Raw genomic sequence first — 20924 nt, 5'->3', positions numbered from 1 at the left:
TGCGCGGTGTTTTACTTTCGTGATTAGTTAGAGTGAAGCACATAGGCAGTAAATCGACATTAGAAGTTACTCATATGACATGCGTGGATGAGCAATCGAATTTCGAAGCCGTAATTACTGTAAACCTCCGGCAACTGTTATTGAATGTATAAACCGTTTAACAATACTGAACAAAGACTGAGAATGTACCAGCCTGTGGTGTAGAGCCCTCACTGCGCTTGAACACCAGCTATTCTTGTACAATCGTTTTGCCGTTACACTCTGTCATCGCTAGCAGCAATCGTATCCACATGCAATCCTTTCATCCTTTATGCAACTGTGTTCTCTGTCATATATTTCTGATGATGATGGGCTAACGTGTCATTATTAAACGAAGACCTTAGATCTATGTGATATGCAATAAAAATTAAACAGACGCTTTCTAAAAAAAAAATTAAAATATTTCATCGGTGCCTTTTTGATCCTCAGTTCTCTGAAGAGTGAAGTAGCAGGTCGTTTTCTAATCTTCTCTGAGATGAAAATTAAGTGTATCATCAGTGAATAAGTCAACTTACGTGAAAGGCAGCATCAGTTTAGGCCGGACCCGGCTTGCGGTACTCTGTATCGAAAACAGCACGTGTACAGCTATTTCAGTTGTGTGATGAATTTGGACGTATGTTGAAAAATTCGAAAAAGCTAATGAATGATGAAGCTAATGGCATTGGCTTGTGTAGATATTATAGTATTCTCTAGAAGACGAATCTCAGGTAGGTGTACTGTCTTTGGCACTGCATGTCAACACCTCAAGGCATCTGTGTAAGGGAATCTCTGTGCCATGCATTTCGCCTGACCCAGAGATAGCTTCCTATGACCCTCCGCCAGTTATGAAGCTTTTTGAGTTAGGTAGCATACGACCGGTGGTTTGTGCGCGGCTCGCCGGAATCGTCAACTTTCTGTACAATTTTTTCAGACCATTTCCCTGGCCACTCTGCACTGAAAGGAATTTCTGAGTCATCGAGGAGTATTTGGCACGCTCCAATATGCGCTGTGGCGCCTTCAGTGATGGTCTTTGCCTAGGCTCTAGGCGCAACTTCGTTTGAACTTCTTCATGGATTCGAACCACATTGCCCATTGAATTTTGGCGTAGCCGCCCGGTTCTTCCAGGTATCCAGGCCTTAAAAGACAATACACATTCGGTTTCTCCGGGTTTGTAAAGGACAACCTCCATACCGTCAGCCGTTTCGGCCTCTTAAGCTTTTTGTCCTCTTAAGCCATGCTACGAAAAATTATTTTAAAAAAAGTGAGCGCAGAGTGAAGATATTACACCACGTAGCGTGGTCGAGCTAAACGGACGCAAAAATTACACTGTCACAATGAATATCCGGCCAACTAGAGGTATACTATCCAACCGTCCTACTAATAGCCAGTAGGCAGCGGTCGTCATAGGCTGCAAGGAGATGTTGGTAGAAACAAGGGAAAAGAAGTCCTGAGTTGTTGAGACCTCTATAATTGTTCGCTCATGATGAGTGACAAAGTCGTCGGTGTCAGAGCCACGGCCGATCAGAGTGCCGGGCTTAGTGGATTACCGCCGGCCTGGTGCACGCTAGGGCGGCATGGCTAAAGTGAGTCCCCCAGATAGTCCTTCTACGTCCCGTTCCAATATAATACTGCCAATTCTTACTCCGGTAGTAATAGATAGATTGGTCAGTAGCAACCGACTCCAATAAGCTTTAGCCGGCGTCGTTCATATGTGGGATCAGCGTTAGCGGTAGCATCGATTGCTCGAACGTACTTCAGTGCCGGTCAGTAAAGCACTTAGGACGGCGGAAAGGCTCTGACCCTCCGAGAGGTTACCCAAGTAAGCAACGACGGTGAACAGGACTTTTCTTGGCCGCCTTGTTCAGATAATATGTGCCATGGTACCTCAATAAGAAAGTTCACTGTTTTCTCTAAAATCAGTTTTTAGTCCTCCATTTAATATATTTTTTTTAAACTTTTAATTGGTTTCTATGTGCCATCGTATTTTGTACCTGTATTTATCTTAAATATGGCTATAATTGAACGAAACGATCAAACCAAACTTATGAAGAAAAAGCATCTACGCGGTGCAAAACGTTCGATCATTAATGAGATTGTGAATTTAGAAGACAATCCACATTACCTTTACTAGCAACCTAATTTGTCTCAAGTGCACTTATGTACAGCACATGTCCGGCCTAAATTGCGACGACCTTAATCTTACTTATTTATAAGCTACAGCCACTTGAAAATCAGGTTTAAACGGAACCGTCTGAACGTGCCGACAGACACACCGCTAAAAAATGGGTGTGTTGTATGTAACTGCCATTCGAGTCTAGCATTTTTTTTATACGGAGCCTAAGTCGTTCGAAACACTTCTATGCATAGTCTTGATCGGCTTGCGCCCAATCACGGCCCATTGTAATCTATCTAACGAATTCAATTTTGGTCTCCATAGGGCTTTGCCTCGCAGCACGTTCACGTGTTCAGCCGGCCAGCCAGCCTTGCACTGAATTGCTTGCGTAAGAAAATGGAACATTTTACTTAAATACGTTCAGCGTGGCGTTTAACACTAACCATCTCCGGGTTCGCCGTATCATATATATGCCGCATATACATTACGCAATATCGTATGCGTCATATGATTCGATATAGGCTTTTGGTAAGCTTCGTAGAAATACAGCCAGCAATCGTAGGGCTGAATAGAAATCTTAAGGAATCAGAATTTTAAGGAAGATTACCTATTACCCATTTGCAACGATACACGAAAGCGGAAATGTTTTACAATTCAAAATGCGAGCGGCTGTTCAGCAGCTAAAAAGTATTTTATAAAATACTCGTGTCAAAGCCTGATCTTGAATGACCTATCAGGTAAACTTCTAATCAATTACCTACAAAGCTAGGTGAAAAGTGTAGTTCTCTTCCTTCTTTGCGGACACATGCCAATTCGGGTAGCCACATGATCACTCTCCTTTTAAAAATATATAGAACTAGACGAGACAGTGTCTGAACGCCACGTCCACAGAGTCTCTGGTTCGATTACACCACTGTATATACAGACGAAATTCGCGAATCGACCAAACCGACATGAAAATAATACAGTCAACGTCCAAAAAGTGTCTGCCCTCCCGCCATTAATTTGAATTCAAATCTGTCTGCGTCTCGCTGACCACGCCTTGTTTACCCGCTCCTTCTAGTATAACCACGATGGCTCTTGTTGCCGGCGGCGGTGCTCGATCGGTTGCCTTTGTTTGTTCCGTGGTCAGTAGGAATCCCGTGCATCATTGCGCGATGTATCCTCCTACTTTCCATAGGCGTATTTTAAAAGCTACATTGATAAACCGCCGCCGCCACTACCGCCGCTGCTGCTGCTGCGAGTGGCTGTAAGCAGAGGATTCACTCGCTCTAGTCGGTTTGTCTGTTGCTCGGGTTCGTCGTCTATACTCGGGCTCGTTGGCGCCGTTCATTGGCTGCTCTTCTTTGATTGGCCATAGGGGCGGTGGATGTGTATCTACAACTCTATCATCAGCGGCATCATTTCAATGTATTCTGCTCGCCACCAGCAGCAACACCAGCAAATAACGGCAAAGTAGCGCGGGACAATAATAATCGAAGACGGAAGAGTTTCACTCTTCTGCAACTAACCAGTTGCTACTGGGGTTATACTACCCCGCCAAGCAACTACCCACAGTGGAAAGGAGCTCTGGGTGTATGTTCTCGCCTCCTCGTTTGATGATGACGACTCTGGCCAACTAACCGAGAAGCGCTGCGAGTTGCCCTGGTTGTCGTAAAAGCTGGGTTCGAGAAAAGGAACGAGAGTATATGCTGTCTCGTTGGCGATGATGGTACTGCCGCAAGCGGAGGCGTTAGCAGTGGTTGAACCGGAGATGACGTCAACCGTAAAACCGATAGCAACGGCGGTCGCCGACGCAGTCGCAAATCGGCGAGTGTTTGCCTCGATGATCGCTACCGTTGCGGCCGCCAACGTCGTCTTCTAATTTTTATTGTGAGTGGTGTTCCTGCTGCCGTAACTGCTGGTAGTGCTGTTCATACGGCTAACTTCTGCCGTCTCCATTATTAGCCTCGGTCGTCCGTCCGATGCCTATCGTGCCAGGACTGTAAGTGGTCTACTGCGATATTCTAGGGGATCGACGAGTAACGAGTTCCTCAGTGGTTCCACGCACGACAGCGGGCGAAAGCGAACAACAACAAACAGGCCGGGAATTGTGCATTGAGGAAAATAGGCAGCCCTATAACAAAGCGGTCAATTGCTATTCTATATTGTAACTCAATTGTAGTGTCAGCGGGAGCCGCTTATTTCGGTTCGGTTGGCCGTACAATTGTTTCGATCGCTGTTAATGGCGCCGTTGTCGCTTGTGGATTGATTCCTCTCGAGTCGAGTGCGAACTGTGAGCGAGCTATAGGGAAAGTATAGCAAACGAAAGCAACAGAGAACGAGATTGCCGTCGATTCGTGTGTGCTGCTCAATGAACGCCTGTGTCGATGTATGTTTGTGCCCGTGTGCAGTCGTGTACCAGTGGAATAAGTGAAAAGCAGGTGACTAGAAGAGAAAATACATCTCGAGTGAACTGGCAGGGGTTCATTTGTGGTATCGAGCAGAATTGAACAGTTAGAACTACGCCGACCACTGGTTACTGGGAGAGGTAGGAGCAAAGTGTACGAACCGCTTGATATTAGCAACAGTAGACAAGCGACTGGTGCGACTTCCGTAGTAGCAATCGCGGCCAGCCTTCGTTCAAACCGGCTATCCAAGTTAACCGTCTAGCTGGCTAGGACAACTGGTTTAGCCTCGACTAATTGGCGACCTGTTGTTGTTACCGCCGCCGCCGCCGCCGCCGCCGCCGCCGCCATCACAACAACAATTTTTGTCGTCGTTGTTGCAGCTGTTCCATCTAGCGATTGATAACAGTACCGTGAAATACTGCTTCTGCTGCTGGTGTTGCAACAGAAGCAACGATAAAAGAACAACATAGAAGTGACGCAGGCGAGTGCGTCGATATCTACATCGAACCAGCGCTATCAGTACTGTGGGGAGGGAAAGAAACAGCGGATAGCTGAGCAGCTGTTATATCGCAGTGGTTAAAAGGTCGGTGAAATAGAACCCAAAGATAAACAAAGTGGAATTGAAGTCGATTGAGAACGACACGGCTACTGTGGCTATACGAATCGCAGACGTCGAGTCCGAACTTGAACCAGCCTTCGATCCAGCGAGTTCCGCCGTTTCATCGTGGATGTGTTTGCGATCGAGTGCTTGTCTTAATAATAAGTCTGCGTTAACGAGAACAGAAATAAGGGGGTACGCCAACAACCAACAAGCTTTATTAATCAAAGCTTATACAAAAAGCACGAGTATAGTGGATGCATCATTTTCGCAAAAATTATTCGATACGAAACTGGCAATTTGTGAATGGCTAGCAAACATCAAACGACCGAAGCTTTTGCGAAATTCTTGGCACTATCCCTCAATTATTGCGGTTAGTAGTAATTTCCAACGGCGGCAACAACAAACACAGGACGATTGTTCTATCCAGTTATCACTGTCAGCGTAACCTCTGAGGCAGACAGCTCCGTTCCAATGTGTTTAACCCACTACGGCAGTAGGAACTGCTAACTGCCGAGTTGCGGGCATCGCTTAGTGGTTGCGTTCGTTGGTGGCATCATTCATCTTTCATGTTGACGTCGCCGAATGTCTTGGCGACGACCTCCGCCAGACCCCAGCCTGAGGCGATTATAGGGGGACCTGGCTTACTCGCATTGTAAGACTGTTTTGTGTTCTCTTACAGTTGGCGCGGACCTAGTTGGTAGACTGACCTAGGAAACTCACTTTCTGCAATTAAAACGAAGGAACTAGCAACAGCGACGAACGAGCGTAGCACACAAGTTAGCCCTGATACCAAAACTGTTGCTTAAATCTACAGAAAGGTTATCTCGCTGAAGCTAACTTGTTCGAGCCTACTCAAGGATCACCGCTCCGTTCGATCATCATAGCGTTTCTCGTCGACATTGTCGCTACTAAGCTTCGCTGAGGCTAATAGTGTGTCGTGTCCGGGCGATCGTCGTCGAGCGTTTGGACGAATTCATCGCAAGTAAGTTCTTGAGTTCGCGCCTGACGAGAGCTGGAGTGCGTTGACAAGCCGAGTGGGTGCATCTGTGAGCTTCGTACCTGTACCGCTAGTCTTTCTCACCCAGAGAAAAAGAAGAGTATCAGCTGTTCGAAATCTTACAATTAATAACAATTCTATAGTAGTCGACTCCAGAACGGCTACAGACATAGCAATAACGACAACAACAACAACAACAAAAATCGCAACATGAATCGAGAGTACGATCATCTATTTAAGCTGCTTATCATCGGGGATAGCGGTAAGCATCATAATAAGAATAGACATATAATTCGTAGTAAACACGTAATTACGTACGTTGTTATGTGTATATACGTATCGTATTGTCATTTTTGTTTTTAACTTTTATCAGCAAAGCTGAAAATGCACGGCCGCTTTAGATAAATGTTTACCCCGGAAAAATGGGCACTAGGTGAAGTGTTTACGCTGTTTGAACAACAGGGGAATCCAAGTCCAGTCACCCCGGTTAAGACAGATTTTCAAGATGCCTAAGATCTGAAATGCTCCTATGATGAACGACGGTGCTGCCCGTACAGAAGCATTATGGACATTTACAGTATCAGGCATTCTGTTATCTATGCGTTCGTGCGTTCAAAAGAAATGCACAGGGGTAAAATGTCTATATCTAGCATGAGATTTGAAGTTTGTATTGTGGCTTATTTCAGTCGTCCATGAGCTGCTACCTTAGACGATCGCCCTCCTGCGTTCTTATACCGTCCGGAGCCTATTGTATAAACCCTTTTCAAGCGCCTTACTCGCGAATTCTTTTCAGTTCAGAAGTTTAAATGGCTGTACTCGCCACCGCGGCGGCGAACGGTAAACTTTCAAACGACGCAATCTGAGCGTCTGTGTGCGTTTTATTTTACGCGTACATAAGTGTTAATTTCAACACATACCTATCTTACTGTATGAGGTGCTCCCTGTATAGTTTTTGCTGGTGATCGTTTTTAATTTGACGTTACAATCGAACGGTTTCGTTTGTTATTAACGAACACAAAACCACGCTGATGTTCACCGATTGCTCGTCGCCCATCTACCGAAACGATTGCCCTATCCCCCTTCATCAGGCCTCAAGTATTATCATCACGAACGTGCTTTTCGCTTTATGTTCGGTGGCCACGAGTGTCATCGGCAGCGTGAGTTTGTCGTGTATTATATCATCATGTGTATTTTACGTTGCCTCTTAGCGGCAGTCGTTTGTCTCCGTCGACCCTCCGCTACCATCAACGTGAGAGTGACTCATTTAACAGCTGCCCCGGCCAATGCTGCGGCTGTCGCAGCTGTCCATGGTTCACTACTCGAATAAGTGCAACGCGGACGGAAAAAGCTGCCGCAAACGAAACACTCGCTGACGGCAGGCGTCAAACGTCTTCATGGCGCTCAGGAAACAGCTACCACTGCCTGCGACTGAACCAGCAAGGGCCGTCGAATCGCCAAGAGCAACGTTAATCAAACGTTGAGACTCCAACGATAGGATCGGTTAAAAAGGAGACAGACACGGTTACCTCAGACAAACGTCAGCTGCTGGCGATGATGACAAATAACGAAGGAGTAACGACACGCTCGGAGCAGTCGGACAGGCAATAGTCGTCGTCGTCAGAAGACATAAGAGCGAATTGGCGTAGTGGCTCTCGGTTGTACGCTTTGGTTTGAAAGGCAGAAAATGGACCTTACGGTCCGTTGTTGTTGTTATTGTATGCGTGATTCTAGTGATCAAACAATGAATAAAGGGAACAAGCTTGTTAACTTGGCAATTTTTTTTAATTCATTATGTCCCACAAGCATTAAAGACGATGCAGAATAAGAGTAGTTTATCTGACTCGTGTCGTAACGGGTGTCGACGAATTCGATCTCTGGTTGTTGTATCTATCTGAACCTGACTAGCTATTCCTCGAAAAATGATAAGCAAAAAAAAATACACATATTCTATTATAGCTTGTCCTTACCAAGATGCCTCAATTATCATTTCAGTCCGTTTTATCTGTCGTATTGTCGAAGGTGGACGAGCCACCTTAAGTGGTCACCATTCATCCAACTGATGCCATTTCTACCTGCATATAATATAACATGACAGCCATAGTCGCTGCTATTTTCGTGGCGTGCGTATTGCGATTACTTGAGCATACACTTATGAAATATCATTCTACGTCAAAGTAGAATGCCCTTATTGCATTAGGCTGACATGCTTTACCGACGGGAAGGAAATGTTCACCGAGTGCCAGTCAGTGAGTGTCAAATCAGTGCGTCTGATGCGGCTTTTCTTATTACGCTCAAACGATTCTGTGTAAGGAGGAACCGTCGGCTGAGCCATTACCTTTCCGCTCACTCGACGAGAGCAATGACGTTTGTTAGTATACGTCTGTCAATTTTCGAGTTTTCGCGCCTTTCTCTTAGCTCCGAACGCGTCTTTCAACAGAAGGCGGTAGGTTTCAAATTGAAATGCGAACCTGCCAGATTGCGCTACTTGCCTGTGGACGGACACATAATATTCGGCGGATCGGCCAAATGTTTTTTGGCCAAAAAAAAGATCCCAAAAATGCTCGTCAGAAGCAGCAATCAAATAAGTGAATGGGTCAAAGAACTAGCGAAAAACAAAGCTTAGCTTAGCAGTTTTTAACCGTACATGTCATTAGGTTGCGCCAGCCTATGAGTATGAGGTGGCGGAATCTGGAGTTCTTGGCAGCTTTGTCTCCGTTTAATGTGGCCATACTAGACGCTATCAAAGGCCTATATCTCACTGGCAGGGAGCAGTGGTTTACTAGTGGCTAGAGCGACTAGAGTAGCAGCGTTTTTTGGCGGAGAAAGTCATCGAAGCTTAATATCAAGCTAGAGTTAGCGGTAATAGCAATAATCGCCTGCTGCTGAATCCACGATGCAACGATCAACCAGCAGCGGCCACCGTGACTATGATGTGATGACGGTGACTGCGGCTAACGGAGGCGACAAGCAAGCGTGCGTGCGTGCGTGCGTGCCAACGCCGTTGTACCAGGCAGGAGAGAATTATTACTGCTCCGACTGCCGCTCTCGCTGTGGCCGTAATCAAGCTGGTGACCAAGTACTATCATGCGGATGTGACACTAAACGCTGCCAACAGCTTATTACGTACGTCATTAGCATAATTACAAGAAGCTTGATGTCCTGTCTAAGATTTTCATCATTCTGCATACGCTTCGTAGTACAATGTACTTCTAGCTCCTGGGCCAGGGTCGACGTGGAGTGACCACGCGGTCGATGGCCTTTACCGTTCAGGCAAGAAAGAACGGTGTGGCAGTTGCTGATTCTGCGACAGCGATAACGTGTTTGGCTCGTTGACTTCGACGCTGGTTAATTAACGTTTATGATTAGGGCGATTTAGGATCGGCTTAGGGCCATGAAGGGAGTATAGGTCGAGTTGATTTGGCGGCAGTTAGGAGGAACAGTAACGAAGCTAAAAGTCGATAATTTCATCAACGATGCTAGATTTTCACTAACTAAACTGTTATTAATTATCTGGTACTTATAGTCAGGAAATATCAGTTATTAGAATAACATTTGGGTATCGTCATATTATATTAATTATTTAGGACTAAATCAGGATCTTCTTCAGTAAATTTTGGGTAAGATTGGGCCCTGTTAGCTTTAATACAGTAGAAACATACAATCAAGAGATGTGTATAAATAAATGTTTTGCTTAACTGAGAAATCTGCTACTAGTTTATACCATTCCAAAGACAACAAAATCCACACGCAGCAAACTATAATAATATAAACAAAGGAAAGAAGGCGGCAAAAACTACGGAAATGGCACATGACAGCTTGATACTAGACGAGTTAAAAAAAAGGGGTAAGAGTGAGTTGAAGACCGACTATGAAAAAGAAGACGCGTGAGATCCACCAGGTTGAACTAGTCTTCTTATGACTTCTTGAGTTTCTTATAAGTTCTTCTTATCTTATCCGGATACATGATCGTTCGCCATATGTTTGTGTCGTGACGGAATGTTGGACAATGAGTCGCTGTATATGTGACACCCCGTGCGCCCCAGATGAGCAGGAGTCACTTTTGCTAGAAATGACCCATCTATTACACAAATTGTGATCAATTCGGCACCCATTCCTCCAGCGATCTTAGCAAAGTGGCATCGATCGTGCAAGGGGATATGTATCGCTCACCACATAGGAAAGCTGGCGGGTCGAATTACGGCTCTCAAGCCTGTTTAGACCTAACCTACCTAGACCGGCCAGGCCAACGGCGGATAAAACGATATACCTAACAGAACAGTGCATTGGCTCCTGCTGCGATTATTCGGCATGATTACGAGTGCGGGTCTTGGTGTGTAAATCATTGTCGATTCCGCTGGGGCAAAATTGCAGCTATCCGAGATTCCAATAGGCCGGTTGGCAGATCCGATCGATCGCCCACCCGTTGCTGACGACGATTCTGAGAGACTCTACGCTGGCTAAAGACTGATATGAAATATCAGTTGAAATGAGTTGTTGTTTACTTGTACTGGATTATCTCAGCTACACTAGCTTAGCTTCTACCCTTGTTTGCTGACCTATTCACTACGAATGCGATGATGGTTCTCGAAGCTAGAAGATTCATCCGACATCCGATAATTCTATTATCACGATGTGTCCTAAGTCGAAACGCTATTATTACAATCGTTATGAAGTGTCCTTAGCGCAGGTCAAAATCACCTTAGTACAAAAGCGACAGTGGCATTTTCTGCTGTGAACTTGGTCACAGTAGATCCTTTAAAAGACTGTGACAAATTTCGTAAGAAAACGACAATTAAGATAACACAGCAACAATGTGTTCGGTATCCAGCTAATACAGAATAGCCACATAAAAATAGATGACTATTTTTGATGGAATGTATAGGATGGAATGATCCTGTATAGCCCTAACGCGAATACTGAAATAAACAATAGTCAGGAAAATGTTACTGCTGTTCCATTTCGAAATATGGTTTGCGGTTAAGTAAAAATGTCTACCAGACATACATACGTAACGTTTTTTTAGCGTACTATATAGCTTCATGCAGCCGATAAAACAGAGGATGATAGACTGTTTACCATCGCAAGATTAATCGATGCCGGTGCATCACATACATTTTTCCTAATATTTCATGTATATTCGCAGTGGTCTTGGCCATAAAGGCCATAAAAAATCGATGTGTAATACCATTGGCCAGTTCATAACTAATTAAAGAAGTACCTTTAGAATAGATAAATGAAAAATATTCTTTTTTCAACCGTTTTTCAACGCAGTCAGGTGAACTTATAATTTATTAAGTTACATTTAAGTAATATAGATTGATTGTTATTGAGTATTGAATGTGTTCCTAATAAGCAAAACATTAGCTTAAATATGTTTGTTTGACTATTTTGAATAGCATATGTGCAAGCTTTTTCGTATTCATTTTTGCTGAAATATCGATTGGTAGACCAATATGCTCAAAAGTATCGTATAAGAGATTTTGTCTCGACGTTTCCTTTCAACAAACGTGAACAATTATAGAGCGGTAACTCTGTTCCTATAAGTAGGAATATCATTACTTCCATATTTGATTCCACCATGACCATAATTGATCATTTATGTCAAATATAACTTACGTACTCTTTTTCCATTTGCAAAGCAATCCGTGTTTTGATCTTCTGTCCTGGGATATATCCTGGCAGCTGAAAAAATCGCACAGGCTTTTTATGTCGAAAAAAGATGCTTGTTTGATACTCTGTGCTTATTTCCTCGTCTCGAAATATATTATTTGTAGTAATAACAATAACCAACGAAGTTAATTCCGTTATGAGCACCAAAATATTAGTCTAGTGGATGCCTTTTCGATATTGTTTATCTTTATATAGCCTTGTGGTTGGAAGGCTCATGGTGTTCAGCTAATAGCCTGGGGGGAAATTTTGCTTATATAGGCTCGGTGGAGATGCTTGGAGGCCGCCTCGCAGACTGCGACGCTTAGGTCACGAGCTTCAGTTATTGCTTCGGAAGCTCAAAGCGTGTTGCGTTTCCGATCGCTTGCGAGGTGTTTTTGCTCCTGAGCTTCGGATTTGGCCTTTTATCACGAAGTTGATTGTTATTTTCTGGTAAACTGCTCAAATGCAATTCACCGAAGGTCTAGTCGTAAGGAACTTCGCTACTAGATGAACTCTCAGTTACACACTTCGCTGTAAACTCATGCAATGGTGTCTTCAAAGAATTAGCGATCGAACATCATTGAACTGGAACTTCATTGGTTAATAATGTAGTCAAATATCTTCAGTGAAATTTTACTAGTGTATTAGATTGGGAATACTCATTCTTCTAACATAGTGTTTCGGTTTTTCCGTATTTGTCACCACTAGTAACAATAGAATTGTTGTGCATGCAGGTTGTTAGGAGAACCCTCTCAGTAGATTACAAATCACAAGATGCGATTTTACGGGCGTGCCTGGGGAACACCGTCCAGAATATAAGCTAACGTATTTCGGTTTGTCATGTAAAACGTTCCCACCACCGGTCGTTTTCGGTTATTTTTTATCAATTTATACATAATTTTAATATTCTTTTCTCTTTAGCTAAGTGCTGTAATAACAGTATATAAATTAAACTTGGTCAGCTTCTGGAATCCGCTAAATGGCTTTCTCAAGCCATTGTGAGTTCGTTGTTAAATGAAGTAAGGGTCGAAATAAATGGTACACGTGTCTTGGTAGACAATACGTTTAAGCGGCATCTATTCAAGTGTTTTTAGAATGTATTTAATTGTTCTCGAGCTCTTCCTCTGCCAGATATTTTGTTTTGTTTTCAAGAAAACAGGATCTAAACTTGTTCCTCACGATTGACTTCCAAATAAGCCAAAACCTTGTGATTCTATTATGCGGGTCTGGCGCTTAAAAGATGAAATTCTACTATCAGACTGTGCATAATTCACTTATAAAAAGGACGGCAATTTAATGTATTTGATTTGACAAGAGAAACACAAATATCAGCTAAAAAAGAAACGTGTTACAGGCACAAATGCACGCATAGATGATCATGACACACCGTCAATTTTCGATTCGTACGTTTTGCGTAATTTTTTACAGCTGTTGTGTTCGTATCGAAACCTGTAAATGACATCCGTTGTATTTATATAGTATAAACTAAGACGACGTGACTCTGTTAATTTAAATTTAAGTAAAGTAAATTAGCCACAAAACACGCTATCCCTTAAGGGGTTAGCGAACCTGTAGGCTGCGTTCACAAAATGAAAAACATCTCACTACACAGTCACGCTCTCTTTGTTGTCAAATTTGGGCACCTCAAGCTAAATGAAACAGATTACGTGACAGTTCCCTCAGAGCTTAGGTATAACAGCATCTGTAAAGTATTTTAACACGTTTGGTTGAAATGTGCGAACACAATATTCCACATTCAAAACTCTTTAAAATGGGTTTGGGTTCGAATTTATCGACAATCTACGGCGTTGCTCAAATCTACAAATTACTTGGGTAGGTCTTGGAAGTTTACGCAGTGTAGACGCCTGGTCGCATATTAATCGAATAGTGAAACCGAACGTTACAGCGATAGATTGTTTAAGAAAGGACCCACTAGGCACGAGACATGACTCGTGAATGATCTCATTTTGTGCATACGTCCATAGTGTCGCGGGCGTTATCTGCGAATGTTTACTATGAGGACTAAGCAACACCTACTACTTTTAGCCCGCGACATGCCCACGCTTTTATATACTGTTCAGTAGTTCTGGTACGCATAACCGCATTATATGCTAGCCATAGGTCGAGTGTTCAGCATTCATTGAATTTTCTGTGGCATTATAGAGTTATCTGTTATACAAGTTGGGGCAAAGACCTCTTCGGACAGTTCGAAAACCTTCATTCTACGAATAGTAACTATCAGACTAGTTGTAACTTCAATAAACACTCAAATTATTGAGACTACTTTCGCCTCACTCTACACACATAAACGGAGAGATTGAACTTTCGGAGTCTACGCAGTATAGGCCTACTTTGCGGCAAGGTTAAACAGTAGGCTGTATCCTAGTGGGTGTAAATCTATGCAGTTAGACATTTTGAGCGTGCGCACGTAATGCTAGACCCATGATTCGTTGTAGCCCAGTTTCGCGGTTTTATGGTACATGCATTTTGCTTAGTTTTGATCGAATTGCATCGGACTTTGTCCTAATCTTCCTTGTTACGTTAAGGTGCACACGAGAATCTAGTCACGATCTGTAATGATGCCATGGCTAGAGTGTCATAGGCGGAAAAGCGTTAACTGTTCGGGTTTTTTTTTTGCCGTTTATAATTTACCTTGCAATCATTTAGAAACACTAAAAATTACTTCCTATATGTATGTCTTGTCATAAAACGAATACATTATAGTTGTGTTCTGTCGTTTCCATCGCATGGTAGTTTCATAGAGACAAATCTATAATGCGTTTGGGATTGGAGCATAGCAGTACCCGTTTAGTGGTTCGTATTGTACAGTAAATAAATATACAAGCTTACAATATTTTAAACCTTTAGCTAGTTTACCTTTTTCCTAGATGACCAGGACGATGACTGCTAGCAGCGGACAAATATCCACGATGTCATTGTGTCTGATCAGAACTGTAATATCATATACGTAGTAGACCTGTTATTGTACTAACTGATCTACGTGTAATCTCAGAGATTTACTTAGATGGTAATCGTTGGGGACTGTGGAGTTATGGTTTGAAATGAACGTTCGCCAGTCATAGCTGAACTCTTGTACTAAGTCCCAGTCTTTTAGAGGCATCAAAATCTGTTATCACGAAGGGACTGATTTTGAGTTTAATAACTCTATGAAAGAAACTATTATGAATATCGCGTATGCAATATATTTTCTACGCAAAAGCGTGTCTATCTACAACAAATGTACTTGTATGTATTTTAGTGCGTTTATCGAAGATAGCGATGCTCTGTGGTGCGCGACGACGTCAGGACCCGATAAAAAAACTGTGTTATGGACTTTAGAACATAGATATGAACAAATATTGATGCCTTCACAAGAAAAATCACTTCATGATACGTCGAAAAAGATCCAAGTTCATCGATAAATTTATCGCCTATACTGACGATGGCGATGAAGGATTCTTTTCAAGCCGTGTTTATTTCATGAAGGATATCGGCTGACAAAAATAATGAAAGTTGGTTCCTGTATATTCATGTTCGAAAACCACTGATGCGCGAAACATGAATTTGCTTTATTCTAACTTGTCTTGTTTCTTTTCAGGTGTGGGTAAAAGCAGTCTTCTGTTACGATTTGCTGACAACACATTTTCTGGTAAGGGCAATGGTTGCAGCCGACTATGAGACTGTTAATTGTTTTGCGATTCGCCCAGGCTGTTACTAGTAGCTATTTCTATGCTCGTAGTTGTTGGCGGTTTTTTCAAAAATTCACATACTAGGGTATAATTGAGATCATGCCGGAAAACGCGATGCCTTCATAACTACAACAAGTCCTACATTTTCTCAGCTTAACGAGCTGTTATGCCCTTGGCAACAATGGCAAAAGGCTAACCTCATAAAACCATCTGATATATACTTATAGCATTATTAGAGAAGCCTCTAGATACAATTGTGATATATATCATCCTCTTTTATTACTACTTATGTGAATTTTTATTTAAAGTTAACGTTCTGTTTGTGTGTACATACCGTGCACCCTAAGTAAGTGAGCTTCGTGTACAGGAAAAAGTGTTACAGCTTGCCTTAATTATTAGGTTTAACAATTACTTCCCATGCTAATGTCCTGCTATAGGCAATTACATCACGACTATCGGAGTCGATTTCAAGATCCGAACTCTGGAAATAGACGGGGAGCGGGTTAAATTGCAAATATGGGATACTGCAGGCCAGGAGCGCTTTCGTACGATCACGTCGACGTACTACAGGTTTGTACACCTTGTTTTAAAGATAATCCTATTGGCTGTCTGTCTCTCCAGGTGCTATTGTTGTTTCCAGGAAATAATAAACAAGGCGCTATGTAAGCCATTTTTTACGTAGCTATTTCACATACACATCTGAATGAGAAACCATCCTAAAAAAATCAAAAGTATCCTCGTATTGCAGTCTGAGTAGGATTTTATATCGAGAAAATTAACGGTCGAGGTATCTTGTATATTTCAGAGGAACCCATGGAGTCGTTGTCGTCTATGATGTAACAAATGGAGAAAGCTTTGCCAACGTAAAACGATGGCTCCATGAAATTGACCAAAATTGCGACGTCGTCAATCGAATACTTGGTAATATATTTTTAGCCGAAATTTTTTGATAAAAATACAAATTTAATGCTTATTGACTTTGATTCACTCGCAGCTAATTAATCATTAACCATCAACACGGAAATCAGCCATTTCTATTGTTGCTGGCGGATTTGGGCGGTAGGAATGGCTGTGATTGGTCGCTTCATCCCTTCAAATATGTCCACCTCACCTATCGTACTATCCAACCGTGTGATTTATTTATTTTATGCCATAGATGTTTATTGCCATGTTCATTTTATGCTTCATTTGAGCAGTTGGAAATAAGAACGACGACCCTCAGCGAAAGGTTGTTGTCACTGAAGATGCCCAAGCTTTTGCGGATCGGATGAATATTAAGTTGTTCGAGACGTCAGCCAAGGACAACCTTAACGTCGAGGAAATGTTTAATGCCATCACGAGAATGGTGCTTGCCAGCAAAAAGGTAGATCAAATATGACCGTTCAAGCTGTAGTTTCATTCTTGCTGTCGATTGAGGCCAGGGTCCATCTACCCTCATTTCCTAAATATGACTAGCAAAAACAGATATCATTCTGGGATAAAATACGTCAATGATAATGAAACAAAAATCGTTTTAAAATAGATGCTACGCCGTTTTTATTCCTGTTATATTCCGCCTGATTCGTAATCCGTTTCTATTTTCACCGTAGGAACAACTTCTACAGAACCAGCCAAGTCAAAAGGGCAACAAGATCCAAATCAATCGGACATATCTCAACCGGCCGAAGAAGAAGTGTTGTTAGCGGTGTTTAGTCAAAAGTCACACAATAACAAAGAAATAATGCATTATTATAATTAATATTATAGATAGATCCAAGTAAACTTAAACTAGTGTCAAACAAACATGAAAAGATATAAATGTTACTAAGGACACACACAATTCAGCAATAATAGCAAGCACAACATCAAAAACAAGCAAGCGTGATGACGGCCGCAGAAGCCGAAGAGCAATGAGAAGCCTTAAACTGAGCGAAAGTAATGCTCAACAGTTCTCCTGGCGGCAAACGGGGGTAAGCGACCGAACCAACCAATAATACAGAACGATAACATGTCAGTACACAGTCAGACAATACATAGATCGAACAGAACTGCTCAGTTGTTACACCACTAAGCACGAATACTCCTCATTAGGATGTGCGTGCGCGTGTCCATATGTCAACGTACGTATACGAAATACAATGTGAGCTAAAATCAAGTGCAAACATCTTCACGACCAGGAAATGACGGTTCTCCAATCAATAATGTCGTCAGAGCGCTGATCAGGGCTTCACTGAATGAAATGGATCGGTTGAAGTTATTGTTGTTTGGTAGAAAGTTGAAAGTGGTGTTTCGATCGAGCTCAGCAAAGGATACTTTGAGGATCTCCTGCGATGTATGCAACAGGAGAACAGACAAAGACACTACGAGTTGATGTTCGGCAAATGCAAAGGAAACTGCACAACGTTTCTGCGAGTGCCCGCTCAACAAACGACCCGAACATGTGCGTCTCCTATTAAGCGGATATGCATCAGCTTACCACCATATGTAATTAGGCCGTCATAACCACATGTAATGGACTTACTACAAACCTCCTTAACAAGTCTTAACTTTACTGGGCCACTGCCTCATTTCACCATACTAATCCTACGTACAGGCTAATATTGTGAATATGTATGATGTTAAAGGTAACACATTGAAACGTGAGTCCATGGATTCCTTGCTCGGCGCAAGGACGCGCGTAAATATTTTTTCCAAGCAGTTAGGGAGCAACTATCAACATGAGGAAAACTTGCAGTTGAGCAAAGAAGAAACGACATTTTCAGATCCGCATCGAATAGCTAACCCAGTGCTGGTTGTGATGTCCTTCTTAGATCGAGTTCTTCGAAATAAAGCCTCATCGTTGTAGCATGCGTGAACGCGCGATATTCGGAAGAATTCGAATACTGAATATGCTCTATCCAAAGATAACGATCATCAAAACGGATGTTTGGTCTGGTGGAAGAAGAGACTGGTTAACACGATGAAAAGACACTAGGGGCACACTGTCAGATTTACAGTTTTTGTGTGCCGGCTATACTTCGAGACGCGACGCCTATTAGGCTTAAGCACACATATAAACATGGGTAAGCGAAAATTTTAAATGACACCTGTGTGGTAGTTATGGATATCGGGTTGTCTAATAGGATGGTAGCTAGCGTTGTTCAAAATTGGCGCGCAGCCGTCCTCGTTCACTCAGCGGTAGTAAACAAAAATGCTGCTATGTATAAGCGTGTGGGGAAAGGTACGGACTCACAGCCAATTTCGCACCGAAACGTCTCCTGGACTTTAGTTCGTAAATCGGACGGACGTTTTTTTACGAATGCCGTGCAGAAACGAACCGGATAAATAATAAATACGTCGTGCATGCAGGACTATTTCAGTCGATTTAGCAAATCGTGATTAAGTAATAGCGACCGTCTTATTTGTATCCCGAAAGTAAGTGATGAGCGACTTTCGACCTGTTGCCTAAGCCGAAACTTTGAGCAACAACAAAAGAGCCAGGTTATTAGAGGGTCGCATAGCTTAAGTGTGATTTATCAATGACACGGATTGAATCAAATGTGTATGTATTTTAAACGTGCAAGCGAAATCCGAGCAAACGCGGATGTGGTTGTGAGGACCATCACTTTGTAGGCTAACGGTATTTCGTACGCAGAGAATCCTGTGTAGCTATCTGCATTAGATTCGGACTGACACGTATAGAAGTTAACGTCACTTCGCTGACTTTTCGTTTATGGACAAAAATGATTAAATAGTTTATAAATAAAATCATTAAATTTATTACAAGTTATCTCTCTCTGATTGTCTAAGGCGGGTCCACCGCAGAACAAGAATAAATGCATCGGTGAGTACGAGCATAGGTTGTCAGAAAAAAGAGTCATTGAACTTTACAGTTTGCAAAGTTACAGGGTGCCAGATTGACTTTTGGGACGATGCGTTCTTTAGTTAAACGTTTATGTACCGATTGAGTAAGCTACAAAAAAGTTATTAAGCACAAAACGCTTTATAAGTTGAAGCCTTTCACCTTCGAAATCTTCATCACGGATAATCAAGTCTTTTGGTGTCCTGACGTCACAGTACTCTTCAGACATTTTCGGATAGTCGTGACCTAGCTTGAAGTATAGAACGCGCGGAGTGGGCTGCCCTAAGCATGGACCATTGGTGCGGCACACCGCAGTTCAGTGCGTGAGAGTTCTAGTGTTTCAGGGTTACCAGGTTAGTTATTCGGTGTCCGCGTGAACAGCTACGTTCTTAGGGCGTCTGGGTCGCCGATCGTCGTGCACTTGGCCTTCAGCTGTTAGATGATGACGATAGTAATATACATCCATATCTAGTGGGAGTATATCGAGGGCTGCCGTATTTATGTGTTATATAATGTGTATGTCAATGACATCTATGTAAATGATGTAAGTGCATGTTAATTCATCCACTCAATGAGGGATAGAAGCCAATACGGAATATCACTAGAGTACATGTCTGTTTGCCTGTATAGCTAGAGGAGTGGCAAAAACTTGTTGAATACTACAACGATTTGAATTTGTAAGTTGACGATATAATTATGAAGATTATAATAATGATAATTATGCGGAAAAGAACGAATTGTAGACTTGGCATACAATATGCTAACTAGCATTAACGATAACGGCAAAGACCTGAGCTAATAGTTCTAATGAAATGTTTTTCATTTTTAGTCAATCAACCATTCAGGCAGTGGTAAAGCTATGGAGCAACCCATCTTTGAGTTGGCGCAGTGCTGGAGTGTGTCGCGACCAAATCCGTGTACCTATTGATTTGTGGCCCAGCCATCGAACCAGACCAATTTGTTAAAGCTTTGTGTGTCTGTTTTGTTTATTAACAAACATAGCGAGCAATACATTTATGAATATACTGTGAACGCTGTTTTGCTAATCCAACGATGCCTGCCAGGTGCTGTGGAACTAGCATCATTGTGATTTGCCGACTGAGCTAAAGTTAGCTAATTATATCGTATACTGAATCGTACTGGATGTCAGTTATTATGAGACGTTCCCACCTCGACCGGGTCACAACAATCTGTAACGTAAAGGTCCGATTCAGATAATGAACGTTTGACCAACGAAACAGAATTATATCCAATTGGAGAGTTTAGAATACGGAGTTCGGGTACAACGAGTTCTAACATTAGTTCATTCATGCAGTATTGCTGAAATCTATTCCCAGATGTGGCAGCCGCAGATCAGCTTGCTTGGGCATTAGGCTTATTCTACTAGATAGTTAGTTACTAGTTTTTATCTAGAAGTTTGTTTTCGTTAATTCTATCGATTGTTCTCACAAATTGTCGCATATCGAGCTTCTCATGTACTTTAAATTTTTAAGACCGCTCACAAGCGGCGCAGTTACACAAGACACATGAGCTCCGCACTGAACCCATCTGCGAATTGCTTAAGTACTCAACACTTGTTTACGAAACTAAACGAACGTCCAATGAGAGGTTTCCGTACCGAGAGCATGTCCGAAAAAAGGAATCAAT

At 42.4% G+C, this 20924-nt stretch overlaps 1 protein-coding gene across 1 annotated transcript; it reads left to right on the top strand.

Annotated features, from left to right (window-relative positions):
• The first annotated feature begins 3232 nt into the window (after positions 1 to 3232).
• On the top strand, positions 3233 to 19201 carry Rab35 (RAS oncogene family member Rab35). Its single transcript, XM_086973708.1, has 6 exons — positions 3233 to 6381; positions 15367 to 15417; positions 15895 to 16027; positions 16263 to 16378; positions 16654 to 16820; positions 17047 to 19201. Exons 1-6 carry the CDS (start codon positions 6330 to 6332, stop codon positions 17137 to 17139), a joined length of 612 nt encoding a protein of 203 aa, XP_086829834.1. The 5' UTR covers positions 3233 to 6329; the 3' UTR covers positions 17140 to 19201.
• The last annotated feature ends 1723 nt before the right edge of the window (positions 19202 to 20924 follow it).

This window comes from Varroa destructor, unplaced genomic scaffold (genome assembly GCF_002443255.2).
Source record: "Varroa destructor unplaced genomic scaffold, Vdes_3.0 BEIS01000006.1, whole genome shotgun sequence".
Classification (NCBI taxonomy): Eukaryota; Metazoa; Arthropoda; class Arachnida; order Mesostigmata; family Varroidae; genus Varroa; species Varroa destructor.
This window is presented reverse-complemented; position numbering and strand designations above follow the sequence as displayed.

Excerpts from the sequence above, each read along its gene's own strand:
- Rab35 (XM_086973708.1), top strand. The coding sequence starts at position 6,330 with ATGAATCGAGAGTACGATCATCTATTTAAGCTGCTTATCATCGGGGAT. Across the intron at positions 16,028-16,262 it reads ATCACGTCGACGTACTACAG|AGGAACCCATGGAGTCGTTG; the intron begins GTTTGTACACCT and ends TGTATATTTCAG. Across the intron at positions 16,821-17,046 it reads TGGTGCTTGCCAGCAAAAAG|GAACAACTTCTACAGAACCA; the intron begins GTAGATCAAATA and ends TTTTCACCGTAG.